Below are 21,561 nucleotides of genomic sequence, written 5' to 3'. Positions count from 1 at the left end.
GGCAATAAGGTTACTACAAATAGCATGCAGAAATTTAAAAAAAATATACAGAATGAATAGATAAAACACATCTATCTGTCAGATTGTTCATATCTATGTAACCCTATAAAAGAAAAATATAAGCATGTTTTTTCAGAGGTTTATTTTATTTTATTTTATTATTTACATTTGTATACCGCCCTTCTCCCGAAGGACTCAGGGCGGTTCACAGCCAAATAAAAATACAATACTATAAATACAAATTAAAAATACAATTAAAAAACTTATTAAAATTGGCCAGGATTAAAATTTGGAACTAAAAACCCATTAAAACCCATTAAAACACTAACCCAGTCCAGCGCAGATGAATAAATAGATTTTAAGCTCGCGGCGAAAGGTTCGGAGGTCCGGAAGTTGACGAAGTCCTGGGGGGAGTTCGTTCCAGAGGGCGGAGCCCCACAGAAGGCCCTTCCTGGGTGTCGCCAGGCGACACTGTCGCTACCGATGGCACCCTGAGGAGCCCCTCTGTGAGAGCGCACGGGTCGGTGAGAGGTATTCGGTAGCAGCAGGCGGTCCCGTAAGTATCCCGGCCCTATGCCATGGGCGCTTTAAAGACATTCACCAACACCTTGAAGCGCACCGGAAGGCCACAGGTAGCCAGTGCAGCCGGCGCAGGATAGGTGTCACTCGGGAGCCACGAGGGCTCCCTCAATCACCCGCAGCTGCATTCTGGACTAACTGTAGCCTCCGGATGCCCCTCAAGGGAGCCCCATGTAGAGAGCATTGCAGTAGTCCAGACGAGACGTCACAAGGGCGTGAGTGACTGTGCACAAGGCATCCCGGTCTAGAAAGGCGCACTTGGCGCACCAGGCGAACCTGGTGGAAAGCTCTCCTGGAGGCGGCCGTCAAATGGTCTTCAAAGACAGCCATTCATCCAGGAGAACGCCCAAATTGCGCACCCTCTCCATCGGGGCCAATGACTCGCTCCCGACAGTCAGCCGCGGACTCAGCTGGCTGTGCGGGATGCCGGCATCCACAGCCACTCCGTCTTGGAGGATTGAGCTTGAGCCTGTTCCTCCCCATCCAGACCCGTCGGCCTCCAGACACCGGGACAGCACTTCGATGGCTTCATTGGGGTGGCCCGGTGTGGAAAAGTACAGCTGGGTGTCATCAGCGTACAGCTGGTACCTCACACCGAAGCCACTGATGATCTCACCCAGCGGCTTCCTATAGGTGTTGGACAGAAGGCGAGAGAATCGACCCCTGCGGCACCCCACAAGTGAGGCGCTGCGGGGCCGACCTCTGCCCCCCCGCCAACACCGTCTGCGGCCGGTCGGGGAGGTAGGAGGGGGACCACCGGTAAACAGTGCCTCCCACTCCCAATCCCCCCAACCGGCGCAGCAGGATACCATGGTCGATGGTATCAAAAGCCGCTGAGAGGTCTAATAGGACCAGGGCAGAGGAATAACCCCTATCCCTGGCCCTCCAGAGATCATCCACCAACGCGACCAAAGCCGTCTCAGTGCTGTAACCGGGCCGGAAGCCGGACGGGACCGGGTCCAGATAGACAGTTCCCCCCGGGTGAGGGGGGAACTGATATGCCACCATACTCTCTACAACCTTCGCGGCGAAGCGAAGGTTGGAGACTGGACGATAATTACCTAAAACAGCCGGGTCCAGGGAAGGCTTCTTGAGGAGGGGCCTCACCACCGCCTCTTTCAAGGCGGCCGGAAAGACTCCCTCCAACAAGGAAGCACTCGTAATCCCTGGAGCCAGCCTCGTGTCACCTCCTGAGTGGCCAGCACCAGCCAGGAGGGGCACGGGTCCAGTAAACATGTGGTGGCATTCAATCTACCCAGCAACCTGTCCATGTCCTCGGGAGTCACAGGGTCAAACTCATCCCATACAACATCACCAAGACCGCCCTCAGACGTCTCGTCCGAATCGCTGCAATCTTGGTCCAGACCGTCCTTCAGCTGAACGATTTTATCGTATAGATAACCGTTAAACTCCTCAGCACGTCCCTGTAACGGGTCATCCCGCTCCCCCTGGTGAAGGGGGGAGGGGGTCACCCCGAACAGGGCAGCTGGGCGGGTATCTGCCGGCGCAATGGGGGAGGCGTAGCAACGCCTCGCTTCCCTCAGTGCCACTAGGTAGGTCCTAGTATAGGATCTAACTAGTGTCCGATCAACCTCTGAGCGGCTGGACCTCCAGGAACTCTCTAGGCGTCTTCTCCGGCGTTTCATCCCCTCAGCTCCTCGGAGAACCAAGGGCGGTTGGGATCTATGCCGGGTCAGAGGCCGCAAAGGCACGACACGGTCTAAAGCCCCGGCCGCAGCCCGTTCCCAGGCTGCAGCCAGTTCCTCTGCCGTGCCGTGAGCCAGATCCTCAGGAAGTGGCCCAAGCTCCGTCCGGAACCTCTCTGGGTCCATCAGGCGCCTGGGGCGGTACCCACGTAATGGTTCCGTCTCCCTGCGGTGTTGGGTAGCGGGCAGAAAGTCCAGGCGAAGGAGAGTGATCTGACCATGACAAAGGTTCAATGACTATTTCCTTTAAGTCCAGATCTCTCGACCACTGACCAGAGACAAAAATCAGGTCCAGTGTGCCACCCCCGATGTGAGTGGGGCCATCCACTACTTGAGTCAGGTCCAAGGCCGTCATGGAGGCCAAGAACTCCCGAGCTACCGTCGATGACGAGCCGGCAGATGGCAGGTTAAAGTCCCCCATGACTAAGAGTCTGGGGGTCTCCACCGCCACCCCGGCAAGCACCTCTAGGAGCTCGGGCAGGGCCGCTGTCACGCAGCAAGGAGCCAGGTACGCGACCAGCAAGCCCATCTGACATCTATGACCCCACCTCACAAAGAGGGATTCACACCCGGATATCTGAGGTACAGTGGTCTCCCTCGGCTCTAGACTCTCTTTAATCACAACCGCCACCCCTCCACCCCTACCCTGGGCCCTCGGCTGATGGAATGCACGGAAACCCGGTGGGCACATCTCAACCAGGGGCACACCCCCTTCATTGCCCAACCAGGTCTCCGTAACGCCTATAATATCCTATAATATCCGCGGCACCCCCCTGAATTAGATCATGTATTAGGGGGGCCTTATTGGCCACGGACCGTGCGTTGCATAACATCAGACGAAGGCCCAGGCCCTGAGGGTCCTGACCATCCGGGGAACGGGTAAAGTTAGGGGGATCGGGGCACGCGATCGCCTGCATACATCGAACGCGTGACCCCCTATATCGATACGATCCCCCCCTTCCGCCATATCTGCCCCTCCCACTTACCGTGCCAATAGACTCACCCTCACACAAAGGAACACCCTCCCCCCCCATAACCTCCGAACCCATTTGATAATCGCCACGAGCATGCGCTGGAACTGGTTTCCCTCCCGACGGGCTACCCCCATCACCCGCCCTACCCTCCCACCCCTTAAAATGCCCTGTCTAAAACCCCAAAGGCTCTTTCTTCTCGCATGCCACCTCTGTGGGTCCCAAGGCCCGTCATTGAGGCCGGCCCTTGGTAGCGATATGGGCCATTCCTGCGAGGCGCAAGAGTTCACGTGCAGTGTAGCGCATAGGAAAGTGCGAATCGGCGAGGGATGCTAAGGTGGTAAAATCCCAAAGTAATAGAAATGGTGAGTCTTCTAGCGGGAGTCCAGTTGGTCAAAGGACAGATGGAGCAGGAACCGGATAGCGATAACAGAACAGGAACAGACAGGCCGACAGTCTCCATAGCGTGCCTATGGGAAGCAGTTCTACAGATCTTAATCAGGTAGACGTGGCTAGCGGTCAGCCCAAGTCCCTAGACCAGTCCAAGCTAGTCCAATCCAGTCCAATCCACTCCATCCCGCTGATGGAAATGCATGACCGCCCAGTTTAGATGACCCATGGTCCGGGATAGGGATAGAGGGGAGCGGAAATAAAATGGAGCAAGCCAGGCCATAAGGCCACAAAGGAAAATACGATGGAGCAAGCCAGGCCACCAAGGGCCATTCGATGACACATGATGGAAAGCTGCGACCAAACAGGCCACAAGAGGGGACAAACCTCAGCCACGGTTCCGGCCTCCTCTCCCACCGAGGCGTTACCACACCCATCCTCGGTGGGGCTGCCAAATACAGGGCGCCGTTGGACAGGCACCTCGCGGTCCACACAGCCCCGCCGGGCACAACCAGCGCCGATGGAACTGGCGCCGATGGAACTGGCGCCGAAGGAGCCGGCAAGCCCACCGTATATTTAAAATACTGGCAACTTTTACAAAATAATAACAAACATTAATTTATAAGGAAGAACTAGGTAGCCTTAGCCGCGATGAAGCCTAGATAAAAATTTTAAATTCTACCTGTAGACTTATAGGTCAAGTTGGTCATAAAGTGAAATGCAGTTTTGCATGGACAAAAGAAGGACATTTGGTTGTGTTATTAACTGACAGGGTTCATTTTAGTTAATTCAAATAAGAGGACACAATTGAAAAATAAGTTGTCATGAAAGTTATCCAGTCATACATCTCCATCCTGGCTGGACAGGTGATGCTGTTGTCATGCTGACCAAGTATTGGAAGGTGTCAGTGTCTGAATGGGAAGGAACTTAGTTTGACTCAACCCTGGCAAGATGGATTGGCTTTGGGTCTTTGCTGCCCCCCCCTCTCCCAAAAGGCCTGATGGTTTGTCATCTTTGATTTTGAACGGGATGGCACCCCTTCTAGATTCACAGCTTCTACTTGATGACCAAGTGACAAGAATGGTTAGGGGGACTTTGCACACAGATCCATCTTCTACACTAATTGCTGCCTTTCCTGGATGGGGAGTCCTTGCTCACAGTCACTCATTTTTGGATTACTGCAGTGTACTCTCTGTGGGGCAGTCCTTGAAAACCACCCAAAGGTTACTAGTTGTCACTTAATGATGGTAATTGGAATCAGAATTTCCATCCCCAAGTGATGTGGCCATAATGGGCAACATCACATAACTGTATTGTTTAGCAATGGCAATCCCAACCATTCCTATTCCCATCACAAGCAAGGTCAATGGGGAAGCTAGCAAGAAGTTGCAAATCCTGGGTGTCTCACAAAGAGGCTGATAAGTAGAGAAGTGGCTGCTGTGGTGCAAGCATGGCTCAGCAGACAGGAGGCGACTTATCTCAGGTGTGGGTGGATGAGTTGGAGGCCACTATGGTGCTGTGCTACAGAGTGCAGGCTGAGGGTGTGAGCTGGTTGCCAAGCATCCAAATCACTATCACATGTCTGCAGAATTGCTGAAATGTAACATTGAGCCGTAACTTCAAGTTGTTGCTGAATGAGTGGTCATTAACCAAGGACTACCTGTGAAAGTCCAGAACATAGCAGCGTAGTGTATAATGTTGAGCACCCTAGGTTCACCTATATTACACTGCTATTGCGTGAGCTGCTGTAGCTCCCAGTTTCATTCCAGGTGCAATTCAAGGTGCTGGTTATCACCTTTGAAGCCCACATGGCATGGGACCATGGTTTTCTGCCAGACTCTCTCTCCTTGAAGTTGTGTTCCCATCCCACAAAGGAGAAATACGTTCCATAGATTTTTATAGATTTTAGCTGGGCGGACTTTGTGAGCTGTATAGCCTCAAATAAGAGCTGGGGGACTATGACTTGTTCAGTTCCTTTATTATTAACTACAATACTGCCAAATATTGATAGTTTTCAAAAGCAGCAAGTTCATAGCTATGAAAACAATATATATTATTTTTATAACCTTCTTTTCTCCATCTTTGCAGGCACTTTCTGGTTTTAGACAGATTCATGTAATTGATATGGACACTATTGATGTATCCAACTTAAACAGGCAGTTCTTGTTTCGGTAAGCTTTAAACTTAACGCTTCTCTTTGGGGATGAACAATATCCTCAGACAATGCAGTATTACATCATTTTGTACAAAGATCAGTACCATTCCAACCTGAATCTGTTGGACTTTTTAGATCATCTAGGGAGAAATATGCCTAGTACCTCCACCATTAGCAAATAAATGCTGCTGAAGGAAGATGGTGCTACTTTTCAGGGGCAGCATCAGCCCTCCAGAGCAGACAGCCTAGAGATCAAATTGACAACATCCCTGAGGACATTTAGACAGATGTTGAAGATGGAAGCGTTAACCTATTTGGAGCTGTCTTTAATTGTATTGTTTACATTGGTCTTATTTCACAGTTGGAAGTTTTATTTTACCCCTGTACTCTTACTGTGAATGTTTTAAATTTCTACTGAGAATTGAAATGAAGCCAAATGCAAATTTAATAATAGCAATAATTTTAATTCTCTCTTTCCTAAACTATATCATCACTGTCTTTACCATTGCTTATCTGCCATTTTCAGTTTTTTCACAGTCTTATTAATTTGGGGGGATATAAGAAGTGTATCAATCAGGATAATTCTGTGAGGCTTATCTGTTACCCATCTATCAGATATCAAAAAAGCACTTTTGAGGAAATCTTGATGCTTGTTATATGAAACCACGATTCAATACATCTGTTCTGCTGGCAAGGAAAATATTTAATGTATGTACCAGACATTTACAAAGCTTGTTTCTGACAACAATTGTCCATTTTGTTATCAAGCCGTATCCAGGTCAATTAATAATATTTGGAAGCAAGAAACTCTCTTATATATGGTTCTTCATCAGGTTTAGGAGGATTTTTTTTAAAAAAAATCAGTGATATATATATGTATATGCAGAACCTTCCATTCTGCTTTGATGCTTTGAGCCATACTCTGATGTAAGATTGGAACATTTATTTGTGGAAAAGTAGAAGTCCACCTTTGCAATAGGAGGATCAGTAGGGTCTGCTGGAAGGTTTGAATCAGAGTTGGGTTTCAGCAGATTCTGACCAGTTCTGGAGAACTGGTAGTGGAAATTTTGAGTACTTCGGAGAACCGGTAAATACCACTTTTGACTGGCCTTGCCCCCATCTATTCTCTGTCTCCCGAATCCCAGCTGATCGGGAGGAAATGGGGATTTTGCAGTAACCTTCGCCTGAAGTGGGGAGGGAATGGAGATTTTACAATATCTTTCCCCTGGAGTTAGGTGGGAATGGAGATTTTACAGTATCCTTCCCTTGCCATGCCTACCATGCCACGCCCACCAAACCATGCCATGCCCACCAAGCCACACCCACAGAACCGGTAGTAAAAAATTTGAAACCCACCCCTTGTTTGAATGTATTAGAATTTCACCAGAAGTCCTGTTCTCAAAACAGTAGATATTGTGAAGCATCTAATCGTATTTTACTGAGGCTAATCAAGTCTTACAGATGTAGAAATCTGTTTATACAACCGAATATCTTTTTGAAGTTCCCCTTGTAACTCCCTCACTTATTCAGATCACAGGAGATTTGGGAGACATCCCCTTCCCACGCAATTGGGAAGGTGTGACGTTTCCCTCTGCATCATCAGAGACCAGACTGAGAAATAGGTGTTTGAAGAGATTTCACATAATTGGGTCTTAGGATTCAAGTAAAAAACTTGGGAGAAAGGGAGCCAGTAAAGTAACATGGATAGGAAACGCTTATTTAAATACATGATAACATTTAAGTCTGATTAAATTAGTAGTTATATAATTAGTAGTTTATTATTTAAACCTGTAACCATTTAACCATATGGCCCCTGGGACCAATTCTTGCCCCTGTAGAAATGTTGTTTCTATCTCCTTGGTTTTTTTTTACTTAGATGTTCTGGACTACTGGTTTTGGAAAAACAAATTTCAGTCACATGTAGTTTGTTGCAATTAAACTATTCCCAATTCTCTACTTTGTTGGTTTTATTCAGATCATAATCCTACTTTTCTGGATTACACCAGTATTGTACTGATTACAGTATTATTATTATTGTAACACTGTTATATTACAATACCTGTATTGATTATAACAGTATTGTAAAGAAAGGACATAAACAGGGTTTGTAAACTAGCCCCATGTTCTCCAAAGTTGCTTTGGGCTAATAATTGTGGTTCAGAGGGGAAACTGAAATAATTCATTTAAAAATTGATTGCTGGGAAAGTGTGAATTTTCTGTGTCATCTTTGATTTTGCCTACTTTGAAGAGCGGACATCATCATTGTCGATACAGAATACATTATGTGAGTGTGAGAAATTTAATGCTCTATCATGTACTGATGCTTTGCAGACCTAAAGATGTTGGGCGTCCTAAGGCAGAAGTTGCTGCTGAGTTTCTCAATAGCCGCATTCCCAATTGTGCCGTTGTACCGTATCCTTCCTTGAAGAAATACTGTATGATGCTTGGTTTCTTTAAAAAATAATTAAAAAGCACGGAATACTTCCAGAGATGGATAGCTGCAGTCCCATCTTTTCTTTATTGTTAGAGTCATTGTGTGGCATTAAAAGGCAGTGGTTATTTTTTAAACCTACAAGGAATATGCGTTCTACTTATTTGTAATACTATAATACAGGTAATCCTCCACTTAATACCACAATTTAATAATAATAATAATAATAATAATAATAATAATAATAATAATAATAATAATAATAATAATAATAATAATAATAATATTTTAATTTGTATACCGCCCTTCTCCCGAAGGACTCAGGGCGGTGCACAGCCAAAATAAAATACAAAAAGAACAGCACATACAGTACTAAGAACAACCCTTAAAAAACTTATTCAATTGGCCAAATTTAAAATACAGTAACACCCTATAAAATTTACAAAAATTTAAAACCCATAAAAGCAAATTAAAATTTTAAAAATCAAGCCAGTCCAGCAAGACGGAATAAATAGGTTTTCAGTTTGCGGCGAAAGGTCCCAAGGTCGGATAGTTGTCGAAGTCCAGGGGGAAGTTCGTTCCACAGGGTAGGAGCCCCCACATTTCTGTTGTTAAGTGAGACATTCTATTGTTAAGTGAATTTTGCTCCATTTTATGACTTTTCTTAGAATGGTTGTTAAGTGAATCACTGAAATTGTTAAGCTAGTAACACGGTTGTTAAGTGACTCTAGCTTCCCCATTGACTTTGCTTGTCAGAAGATCACAGAAGATGATCATGTGATGACCCAAGGACACCGCAGCCCGTCATAAATATGAACCAGTTGCCAAGCATCCAAATTTTGATCACATGACCACAGGGATGCTGCAGTGGTCATAAGTGTAAAAAAACGGCCACAAGTCACTTTTTTCAATGCTGTTGTAGCTTCGAACAGTCACTAAATGAACTGTTGTAATTCGAGGACTACCTGTAGGTAATTGCACCTTGGAATCTTCTTAACTAAGCACTTATTCTGAGAGATGTATTTTAACTCTGAAAGATTACATTTATTAGAATAATGCAGCATGAAAATAGATTGATTTTTCTAAGGCAATGTGGTACATTGCTGATGAAATATACAACAGCTGATGTTAATTTTTGCCTGACCAGGCTTGTGTACTCTCACTAACATTTTTTAAGTACTTCAGAGCCCTTCAGGGGTTGAAAACTATAAGGAAAAAGCACACTGTATAAACCCAGACATATCTATTCCAATAGGGATATTCAAGTCACTTTCCTAGAAAACTACAGGTAGCTTTTGACTTATAATCACCATTCATCACAGAATTTTGGTCGTAAGTTGTTGCGATCAATAAGTGAGTCCACATACGACCTGACTCAATTTTACAACTTTTTTTTAATGGTTGTTGAATTACCACAGTCGTTCAGCAAATCTAGACTATGGGTGTTTTTGCCATTTTCTGCTGGAAAACGGTAAAAATGTTGCAAATTGTGATTACATGACCATGGGACACTATAACAGGTCATAAATGCAAACCGGTTGCTAAGAGCCCGAAATGCAATTATGTCACGGCATGTATGTGTTTGTGTCAGTCATAAATTTAACGGCAGGCTGTAGTTTTTTAAAGTAGTTTTTTAAAAGTCCCATCATAACTTGAAACAGTTATTTTTTTTTATTTTTTTTTTGTTTACATTTATACCCCGCCCTTCTCCGAAGACTCAGGGCGGCTTACAGTGTATAAGGCAATAGTCTCATTCTATTTGTATATTTTTTTTTTACAAAGTCAACTTATTGCCCCCCCAACAATCTGGGTCCTCATTTTACCTACCTTATAAAGGATGGAAGGCTGAGTCAACCTTGGGCCGGGCTCGAACCTGCAGTAATTGCAGGCTACTGTGTTCTTAATAAGCCTTAATAACAGGCTTTTACCAGCGTGAGCTAAACCGGCCCTTATTAAGCAAGGACTACCTGTATAATACCAGAATTCTTCAGAAATTGCCAGATTGGTGTTGTCTAGAAGAAAAATAGAACATTGCAATGTTCTCCAGAACAGTAGTATTTGGACTACTGCTGTATGAGAGCTTGAATGGTCTATTGGGCAAAGCACTGGAGTAGGACTGAAGAAAACGCAAGTTCTAATTCTACCTTATGTATAGAAGCCAACTTTAGGCCATAGGCTCTTTCTCAATCAGAAGACCGCTCCAATCTTGATTGCAGAAAATATGACTTCAGTAACAGAGTTGTTAATACTTGGAATACACTACCAGACTCTGTGGTCTCTTTCCAAAATCCCCAAAGCTTTAACCAAAAACTGTCTACTATTGACCTCACCCCATTCCTAAGAGGTCTGTAAGGGGCGTGCATAAGAGCACAAGTGTGCCTACCGTTCCTGTCCTAATTTCCCTTTCATTATATCCAATTAATATAGTTATTACACACTTATGCTTATATATATGCTTATATATCGTATAGTTATTTCATGCTTATGCTTATATATACTGTTGTGACAAATAAATAAATAAAAATAAATAAAATAAAATAAAATAAAATAAAATAAAATAAATAAAGACAAAAATGGCAAAACCCTTCCAAAAATGTTGCCCCAAAACCTGCATGGACTTGTCCATTGTAGTTGCCAGGAATCAGTTCTGACTTGAAGGCAAAACAGAGAGAATATTCCAGAAACTTTTTGCCATGGTATTGGATTACATCCACAGCTATCTGTTTTTCTCCAGTTGTTGAAAATGGTTAGTTTATTCCATAAAAGCTGCTGAACTTCATCAATTTAATTTTAAACAATGTTTCAAATACTTCAAACATTAATCAACGGGGGAGCCTTTCAAAGCCATTAGTGTTAGTGTTAAATATTTGTTCTCTTTGTAGACTGTGATATTAATAGCCATTTTACAGCGACCCCATAATTGCATAAAATATTTCCTTTACTGTGTGCTTTTAGACATTATAAAAAGATTCAGGATCTGGATGAAAGTTTCTATAGACGTAAGTTGTCATGCCCTATTGTGAAAATAGCAATTCCTGTTTTGCCAAGTAAGATGATAATCCTTTCCTTAAGAAAGAGGAGAATTCTCAACCCATACACTGTAATTAGTATAGCTAATTATTTGGAACAAAGGAATGATTATATTTGTTTTATTTTAGAATTTCATATAATTGTATGTGGTTTGGATTCAATTATTGCAAGAAGATGGATAAATGGCATGTTGGTAAGTATTTTTATTAAAATTTGCGGGGGTGTTTAAATAAAATACTGACACTAGAATTCAGTAATTCAAGAATGTTTCATTTTTAGTTTAGATATAAAATATATGACAACATTCTTTTTAGGTACATGGTCATGCACATTTTTTTTCATAAATTTTTCTGCTTTCAGTCTTGGGTTAATGTTCAAAATCCACATAGGTGATTCACAAGATTATGACTTTTAGAATTACCGCAAAGAATTTCACATTGATTTTGACTGAACTTCAATAAATTACTTTGTTTTCCATTATTCTGAATGTTTTTCCCATTAATACGCGTTTATATATTTTATAAAATGTATATCATTTAATATAATCGCAGTATAATTTCAAGAATAGTTTTTTTAATTAAGAAAACAGATATATCAAATTAAAATTTGAAGAATGGCTTTAACACATAATTGCCTGAGTTGTATTTTTCACCAGCAATTTATTATGACAGTTGATAGGTTCTAATGAGCTGGCTGTTTTTAGAGGGTTTAAGCTGCTGACAACCCATGCTTTTCATTTGCAGTATGAAAATTAGAATAGCATTCTCTTGCAGTCAAAGGTTATATTGCATATATAAGATGTGTCAATATATACTTCATTTTCACTATAGGGTTGAAATTACTTGAAGAGGACAGTATCCAGTCAATGTACTTACAGAAATGAGACATAATAATTTCCTCTTAGTTTTGAAAGATGGATTGTTATAATTCTGTCACACTCTGGACCAGAAATGGCCACTGCTGTTAATCCTATAATTATTTCAGATACTACCACTTCTGCTTATCTTGCTGAATTATACATTTTGTTGCTGAGAGAAAGAAGGAAAGAACCTAATAAAATGCGTTCTATTTTGTTCCCTAGATTTCCCTTTTAAACTATGAAGATGGGGTGATAGATCCAAGTTCTATTATACCTTTGATTGATGGAGGAACAGAAGGTTTTAAAGGAAATGCACGTGTGATTATTCCAGGCATGACAGCTTGTATTGAATGTACACTTGAACTTTATCCACCACAGGTAGCTGAAAAATAATTGTCTTTTAAAAATAGTCAACCTTTTAAACCTCTTGAAAAATTCACGTTATTCATTTTTTTTTCCAGGTGAATTTTCCTATGTGTACAATTGCTTCAATGCCTCGTCTACCAGAACACTGTATTGAGTATGTTAGGATATTGCAATGGCCCAAAGAACAACCTTTTGGAGGTAAATCAGTAAACTCTGTTTAAAGCTGAATCAGTGTAAGAAATGAAAGAATAATGTACAGAATGTCTGTCTCTTTGTATGATACATTTAAGATCATGGTTAGCCTGTTTCATTGTATTGTAATTTTTCTGATTTTTTTAGAAAAAATCAATACTTGTAAAATTTATTCTAGTTATTAGTAGGCTGTAATGGAGCCTGCCTATTAAAGTTGTAAGTCTTGATAGTTGTAAAACGGGTCACCCACATGACTGACCTGATTTTATGACCTTTTATTTTTTGCAATGGTTGTTAAGTGAATGCCAAGATCATATTGTTTGCTTTAGAAATTTTTTGCTGAAAACCAAAAATAAATGACATGGTTTTTTTGGGGGGCAGAAATATAAATGTTGTAATTATAGGAACGCAGGACACTACAAACACTTCTAAATGCAGATTGGTTGCTGAGCGCCTGAAATGTCATGTCATTTCAGGGAGGGCATTTGGGGCCGAGTCTGTTAGAACTTTGAAAGATTGTACATTGTTCAAAGTATATAATTTTGATATAAGATAAATTACAAGTAATGAAGATTGTATGTTTAAATAAAGTGCTTTATCTATTCTGTTGCAGAAGGTGTTTCCTTAGATGGAGATGACCCAGAACACATACAATGGATTTTTGAAAAATCTATAGAGAGGGCATCACAATTTAATATTAAAGGTCTAACCTATAGGCTTACACAGGGTAAGATACAGCAAGAACTCTTGGTCAACTTTGTATTTTTTATACTCAGTGGTGACTTAGAATGGGCTGTGTTTTATTCACATGTTGCATGTACTCTGTTGTGATCCACAGAATGGACAGGGATGACATTTTAGAACCCATGTTTTCACAGTAAAATATGCCCTTTTCCAAAGTTGAAAAAAGCCTGAAAGTGTTAACTTTGGTCAGTTTATTTATTTATTTATTTAGTTAGTTAGTTAGTTAGTTAGTTCATTTGTTCATTTGTTTTGTTTGTTGCCCTTGTTATGAACATCACCACCCATGCGCCTTGTGATCCCAGGTAGGGCAGAGTCAGAATGTCTGGTACCAAGGAAAAATGGTTTCCCATTCCAAGTTATATGTTAACTGCTGCTGTTAATTCTAAAGATACTCTGCTTGGAATTTTTGTTAGTTGGTAAGTCAGTTCACAGGTATACAACATGTTTTATTGCTGTTTTCTATAAAAAAGAAATAACATGATGTATGGTGCTTCCCCAAATGCAGGAGTTGTAAAGCGGATCATTCCAGCAGTAGCATCAACAAATGCTGTAATTGCAGGTATAGTACTATCAGACATCAATTACTTGTTTGTGTTTAACAATAATGCTGGAGATTCCAGATAAAAACAGGGTAGTTTCTGATGGTTTTCTTTCTATACAAGACTAGCCTAAATAGAACAGAAAAAAAGAATTTTATGGTACACACTTAACAGAATAACTTAAATGTATCCAGAAAAGGAAGTTCATCCTGAGTTAAAAGGGACTTATTGCCAATAAACTATAGTGAAATTAATGAGGTTTATTTCCAAATAAATAAATTTGGATAGAGTTGGCTGAAAACAGTTGAGTAGAAGGTTAAGTCTTTAGAATGTTATATTTTAGCAATTCTATAGACAAACTAGATTTCAGGAACATAGGGTTAAAAGTTCTGGCTATGTTTAGTTTAATATATAACTTAATGCTAAAATTTCTTTTTCAACTAGAATCATGAACTGTATGGGAAAAATGCTGCTAATCCATCACTATTACCCGTAGTGTTTCCCTGAAAATAAGACCGTCTTATATTTTTTTGAACCCAGAAATAAACACTTGGCCTTGTTTTCAGGGAGGTCTTATTATTTTGGGGCGCATGGAGCAAGATGGGGCTACTCTTGCCGTCTTACCTGATTTCCAGCTCTGCATTTAAATATTTTTGGGTAGGGCTTATTTTTTTGGGAGGCTTATTTTAGCGCATGCACTCAAAAGCCCGATTGGGCTTATTATCAGGGGATGTCTTATTTTTGGGGAAACGGTAAAAAAATGGGAAAGGGGAAGCTAGGAGGGGTTACTTTTGGGGAGGCTTGTTTTATAGAAAAACCTTACCCAGTAGGTTTGGCTTTCCCTGTCCTTACTAACTTTCTAGATATTTGTGAAAATGGTGCTCTTCCTGAAATCTTTTAAGTAGTTAAAATTGACATATTGAAGGTTAACTATTATTGGCATGTAGTTTAGCAACTGCCTTGAACAGTGATGGTTCACAGTTATGACAATGATGAAAAAGTAACTTTGTGACCGATGTGCACTTTTACAACCTTGGCAGCATCTTTCTGTTTTACGGGTTCACCATTGCAGTCAGTATGGTTGTCCTATGCCTGGCTCTTTCTCTCCTCACCCCCTTTGCAGGATGGAGAGCTTGCTTCAACATCTCTTCCTGAGCTGCTTTCTCTGCAGCACAGTTTTTCCCTAAAAAGTGCTAAATACAAGTTAACAAGCACAGCTCTGTGACTTTAATTGGTTAATTAGAACCCTCCTACTTGCTGCTTCTGCTGCCTGATACTGACAAGACTTTATAATCAGTTTCACACGAAAGGTTTTTGTTTGCCTCCTAAGTGGCTGGGAGCTTGCTGTAACTGCACAACCCTATTTCCCCCCAAATAAGGTAATTATTTTCCCCCTGATAATAAGCCCAATCGGGCTTTTGAGCGCATGGCAATAAGGCCAAGCACTTATTTCAAGGTTCAAAAAAATATAAGACAGGGTCTTATTTTTGGAGAAACACAGTAGACAATGTCATAAGCACATTGCTTTTGCTCTTGCTCTATATTCTCCATTGTGTAATTGCTTACTCGCTAGTAATCTCTTTCTCACCAAAGTGCGTAAATAGAAGCATTAGTTTCCTTCTTGCTAATTATGCCAATGCTGGGGTGAGCATTCCAAAGAGGAGGGGAAGGGCTATAAGATTTGTTTTTTTTATTTGGTTTCCTTGTGAGTCAAGTTCCAGAAACTTTCCCTGCCCATGCTTAGTATGTAACTTTATTTAAATAAAAGCTGACTTTCTTAAATATAAACACATCAAAACTTTCAAGAATGTTTAAACACAATTAAAATTCTTATATTTCTAGATTGTTATAAACAGTATGTTTTACCTATACTTTTCCCTTTTAAATATTTAAATAATTTGGTTATTTTTCTATTTCTAGCTATATGTGCTACTGAAGTCTTTAAAATAGCCACAAGGTAACTTAATTAATATTTTTTGTCAACTAGCTGCTTATAAACACTTAGCAGGCTTCCTGCTTATAGACTAATAGTCGTTTCCTTGCAGTGCATACATGCCTCTGAACAACTATTTGGTGTTCAATGATGTTGATGGTCTTTATACATACACATTTGAAGCTGAAAAGAAGGTTAGTATTGCTGCTTACAGTTTTCTTACCTTTGTTTGGTTTTGATCTTCATTTACTTTATTCTCAAGTGCTGTACACAAAAACTCAAAAGTTTATTTAACTATCCTAATTCAAAATTCTGTATTCATCTGTCTTGTTGGCTATTGGAAGGGGCATGTTAGATGGTGGTAAGAACTCATCTGTTAAGGTTACTAAAGAAAATGTGATGTATTCCTGACCTAGAGTTGTCATTGGTATGGTAGTACATATATCACACTGATTCCAACGCTGGAGAAAATTAGCATATTTTAATAGATGCTTCAATTGAATTTTGTTCAAAAGCTGCAAGTACTCTAAGCCATTAAAATCACAGAATCAGCATACTTTGTCAAATGTTCATTTTACATCTATACAAGAAGTTGGTTATATAACTTCTTTTATGCTCCCCCATTATTACGCAAAGCAATTAGATTGGAATAATAAAAGGCTATAAATAGCATCCTTTGATGAGTTTCAGTGTATAGAAGTAGTTTCCATTAGTAGAAAGAAAGGGGATAATTTCCTTCCTCTTGCAGCCATCTACATATCTTTCAAATCTTTTCTGATTGCTATCCTTGTAATTTTTCTGGACTCTTGACCAAATAGTCTAGTTCTTCATTGTCTGTTGTCCAGCCGTAGGTTGGGCATGTGACTGGGCAAACACAGATTTCTTTTAGAACAGGTTAATCCTTTTTGGATTTGAATGCCTACCCTGTGTATGTGTATTTAGAATAAAAAAGAAAAAAAGCTCTGCCAATTTCCTTTTTGACACATAGGGATGCCAAAGTTAACATACATCTGTTCAATAGCAATATTTCAATTATAGGCTACAGACAATAACCAACTTTTATAAGGAGCAAAAATACTCAGTAATACCTGTTACAGAAATTAGCAGTTCTTAAGTACTCTTATATGTTGAAGTGTATAGCATTGATTGTGATTCCCATTTTTCTGTTAGAAAAACCTGATACAGCTCTATGCAAGCATAATCCCAAAGCACAGGGGGAGGCTAGGATATGACTAAAAATAGGTTTGCAAGTACACAGCTTTTGTAATTCCGGGTATTTACTTGTGGGAGCTGAAATTTGGAACGTTCAGAAAATCAGCTGTCCATCCCTGAATTCCACTTACTTCCTGAAATGCTAGTATAAGAATTTCATAGTCACATACAGTATATCAAACATCATTGATGACAGAGAATTTAGGATTAGTTAGTAAGCTGTCATGTGAACCTGAACACAATGTTAAGATTATATATGAATGTAGAAAGAAAGAATAACAGCAAAGAAAGCACTGTGTATTGGAACTGATTTTTTTTTTCATTTGAAGAAAATTCCTTTTATCTTTGGACAGGATTTGGGTCAATTTGACCGAGCAATCCGATTTCAAAATCATGGAGTTCTGACAGATACAAGGCTTTGCTTCAATAGAAGGGACTAATTGATCAGAGACTTCTATTGTTTGGGGAGGGGAAGAGTTAGTACTGGATCATTCAGATTTAAAAGTGCTCCTGATCCATTCCTTTCCTTTGGAAACTTTATTTCCCTCACCTCAGGAAAGGGGTGAGTACAATTGTACAAAAAGGTACAATTCTACCATTGAATTGTAGCCTTTTTGATTTCATTACTACTTTTTAAAATGATATCAGATGTTTCATTTGTTGCTTTCTAGGAGAATTGTCTGGCTTGTAGTCAACTTCCTCAAAATATAGAATTTTCTCCATTGGCTAAACTACAGGAAGTCTTGGATTATTTAACAAATAGTGCTTCACTGTAAGTATTGGATACAGTTATTTATAGATTTGTAAATAATATTAGAGTCTAAAAATGTAGGTTTGGTAGATCGGGTTTTAAAATTTTAACTAGTTGTCTTGATATTTTTTTCTTTGCACAGACAAATGAAATCTCCTGCAATAACTGCTACAATATATGGAAGAAATAAAACACTTTATTTACAGGTAACTAATATATAGTTGTGATTCATTTTAGCACTCACAAACATTCAAAATTTATGTTTGGAACTAGGTAAAATAATAGACTGCATGTTGTATATTTTCTCTCCTCCTGTAGTCAGTAGCTTCAATTGAAGAACGAACAAGGCCAAACCTTTCAAAGACTTTAAAAGGTAATCTTTAATAGTTAACAATTAAAACATGTTGGGGCATGCCACCAAATTAAAAAAAAACTGTGTGCATTCTTGATGCCTGTTTGTATTTATCTGGTATGCAATAGGTGTCAAAAAATGCTTCTAAAATTTGCTTTAGGCAAATATGGCATATGGCATTGGCATATAATAAAATACAGTGGCATCCTCTTACACATTAAAATAATTTTCTTCAAAGCTTGTAGGTTTTGAAACAGCAATATAAGGCAGGTATATCATACTATTAGAATGTATATACACAAAGTGATTAAAAACTGTCAAAGGGGTTTGATTTAGTTTTCAGTTTTTTCTAGACATGTGGAAGTTTTGTGGGCCACATTCACCTTCGTGAAATTCCCATTATATAACTGCATAGTGGAAAGAAAATTGAAGTCATGCAGTAAAGCACCCTTTTGCTGTGTCATTGCACCAGTGAATAGATTGAAAGAATATATGGACAATATTAGAGTAAATCATGTATATTACATAAAACCATCAATGACCAGCAGCTTTACAAATAATAGGAATGTTAAATTCCTATATAATCAACTGCTTTTGAGCTGCTTATGCAGCTCCTAAGTTTTTCTTATTTTCAGTGATGAGTTTACCTACCACTTGTATTAAAAAGGCAAAAACAAGAGTTGGTCTATTAAGAATCAACAGCTTGTGCCAACTGTAACAAAAGTGAATAGAATTTTAAAATAAAACTGATAATTTTATAATGATATTTTGGTATATGTTATACAGATAGTCCTTGTAGTCATTCGTTTAGCACTGAAAAAAAGTGACTTAGGACCAGTTTTCACACTTACGATGGTTGCACTATCACCATGGTCATGTGAACAAAATTGAATGCTTGGAAAATGGCATGTTATTTATGACAGTTGCACTGTCCCAGGGTCATGTGATCACCATTTGTAATCTCCCAGCTGGCTTCCAACAAGCAAAGACAATGGGGGAAGCCAATTTGCTAAACAACTGTATGATTCATTTAACAACTGCAGCTGTTCACTTAACAATTTTGGCAAAAGCTCCTAAAATGAGGCAAAACTCACTTAACAATTACTGTACTTTTTGGACTATAAGACGCTCTGGACTATTAGCTTTAGAGGAGGAAAACAAGAAAAAAAAATCTGCCTCTGCCTCCGCTCGTTTGCCGCTGCATGTTTGCTGCCGGTGTGGCCCGTTCACCATGGCCCATTTGCTGCTGGCATGGCCCATTCTCCACCACCCATTCGCTGCAGCTGCGGCCCATTCGCCACGGCCTGTTCACCGCCGATTGTGGCGAATGGATGGCAGGGATCCCTGCCACCTAGAACAGCTGATCGGCACCGCACCAACCTCCCTCCCCCCCACAATATTCGCTGTATAAGACGCACACATTTCCACCCACTTTTTGGGGGAGGAAAGTGCATCTTATTGTGTTGTAAATCTTATTGTGTTGTAAAATAAGATTTATTGTAATTTATTTTGTATTGTAAATACAAAATAAATAAATATTTATATTTTTATAAATATTTAATATATTTAATATATTTATTTAATACATTTATATATTTAATATAAAAATATTTAATATATAAATATATAAATAAATATTTATAAATAAATATATTGTAAATTATTTATTGTAAATCTTATTGTGTTGTAAATGTTGTACCTTGATGAACGTAGCTTTTCTTTTATGTACACTGAGAGCATATGCGCCAAGACAAATTCCTTGTGTGTCCAATCACACTTGGCCAATTAAAAAAAACAATTCTAGTCCAAAAAATATGGTACCTTACTTGACAATAGAAATTCTGGGCTCAATTGTGGTTGTAATTTGAGGGTTACCTGCAGACCAATAATAATTTTGAACAAACCTAATTATACATATTTTATAGAGAAGCTTTATATCTGTACTATTTCAGTTTTCTCCAAATGTGTTTTTGTTCCATAAAAAATCCAGATTTTATTTCCTGTTTCGATTCTGGAAATATCTCTTTATATAAAAATGACTTAAATATTATGCTTTTAACATTGCAGAGCTGGGCCTCGTCGATGGTCAGGAGCTTGCAGTTGCGGATATCACAACACCGCAAACTGTACTTTTCAGACTTCATTTTACTACTTGAAATGAATGCAGGTGATATAAACAGACACTGAAGAACATCTCCAAACTACTTCTGTACAGGGGAAAAAGCTTGAGTTATCCTGACATAATCTCTATTTATATAAGCATTGATGAAAGTTTAAATAAATTGCTCTTATTTTGGAACTGTTCTTGGAAACCAATATTTGGTTGATGTTACTTGTGTAAAAGCTCATAATGTACAGAAAGCTGCTGTATAGTAATTTTTTTCAATATGTAATCTCATATTGCCAATACTCTCCTACACGAAACTCCTGAAGGCCAATGGATTCATTCTTAAAACACCTATGAACTCTGGATGCACACAAGAGTACAGTGGACACAGATCTTAAATTGCATTTTAATATGTATACATAATTTAGTTCAGAGAACCAGTTTAATAAAACAGCCTATTTCTCATTTTAGTAAATGCCTTTATTGCGTTGTCAGTTATATGTACTGCCAAATTTAGATTCCCCCCCCCAAACTGAGTGAAAGATTGTACACAAGTACCATTGATGGATAATTAAATTTGTATATTGGCAAATATTAATTTGTGACTATTATGCATGGTGTTGCCCACTGATATTCAGGATTGGTGTTTCACTATTAGACTATTTATTAATAAATACTATCTAAAATTAACCTATTTTGTTAATTTATGTGGGTACTATGAGGTTGAAAACTGCAGAATGAATGTAAATTTTAATAATTGTTTTAAAACAAAAGCCATCTCTAAACAGATAACACTCAAGAAGCAACTAATAGTGGATAATTACACTGAGCTAGATCACTAAATCCACTAAATCCCACTGACAGTGTATGATATTGTAGTTTTTCTTCCTGTCTTCTACAAAAGAGCTCAACTGAAGTTCTTTGCAAAAAGAGCCTTTGCATGTTCCAAACGGGGTCCCTCTGAACCTCGCTGGGCTGTTGGCAGTTAATAAAACACCGCTTATTTAAAAATAAATTATATCGATTTAAATAGAGAGGAGAACCCGGTATAACCAGAAAAAGTCGAAAAGTATACCGGTGCGGAAATGAAAAATTTCTCCCCAGTGACGTCACGAAAGCGAGGTAGGGAGGAGGAGAAATTTACCACGACGAAATCCCTACGCCTGGGTGACCGGCGCTTCGCGTGACCATGGCAACAAGAATTGGCGTCACGTGGGCTGTATGCTGCGCGAGGGCGCGCCGGC

General features: G+C 39.8%; 1 protein-coding gene across 5 annotated transcripts in view; it reads left to right on the top strand.

Annotated features, from left to right (window-relative positions):
• Positions 1–21,007, top strand: part of UBA3 (ubiquitin like modifier activating enzyme 3) — a 33,926-nt gene extending 12,919 nt beyond the window's left edge. For all 5 annotated transcript variants that reach the window (XM_058170358.1, XM_058170354.1, XM_058170357.1 and 2 more), the window contains 14 exons: positions 5,735–5,817; positions 8,133–8,213; positions 11,188–11,231; positions 11,391–11,455; positions 12,344–12,499; positions 12,583–12,685; positions 13,293–13,406; positions 13,929–13,982; positions 15,883–15,919; positions 16,008–16,089; positions 17,779–17,879; positions 18,001–18,064; positions 18,177–18,231; positions 20,278–21,007. In XM_058170358.1, coding sequence (XP_058026341.1) covers positions 5,735–5,817; positions 8,133–8,213; positions 11,188–11,231; positions 11,391–11,455; positions 12,344–12,499; positions 12,583–12,685; positions 13,293–13,406; positions 13,929–13,982; positions 15,883–15,919; positions 16,008–16,089; positions 17,779–17,879; positions 18,001–18,064; positions 18,177–18,231; positions 20,278–20,366 — 1,128 coding nt within the window. In that variant the 3' untranslated portion in view covers positions 20,367–21,007. The remainder of the gene's footprint in view (positions 1–5,734; positions 5,818–8,132; positions 8,214–11,187; positions 11,232–11,390; positions 11,456–12,343; positions 12,500–12,582; positions 12,686–13,292; positions 13,407–13,928; positions 13,983–15,882; positions 15,920–16,007; positions 16,090–17,778; positions 17,880–18,000; positions 18,065–18,176; positions 18,232–20,277) is intronic.
• The last annotated feature ends 554 nt before the right edge of the window (positions 21,008–21,561 follow it).

Source organism: Ahaetulla prasina, chromosome 2 (genome assembly GCF_028640845.1).
Source record: "Ahaetulla prasina isolate Xishuangbanna chromosome 2, ASM2864084v1, whole genome shotgun sequence".
Classification (NCBI taxonomy): Eukaryota; Metazoa; Chordata; class Lepidosauria; order Squamata; family Colubridae; genus Ahaetulla; species Ahaetulla prasina.
The sequence above is the reverse complement of the archived record's forward strand: the minus strand, read 5'-3'. Positions and strand labels throughout refer to the sequence as shown.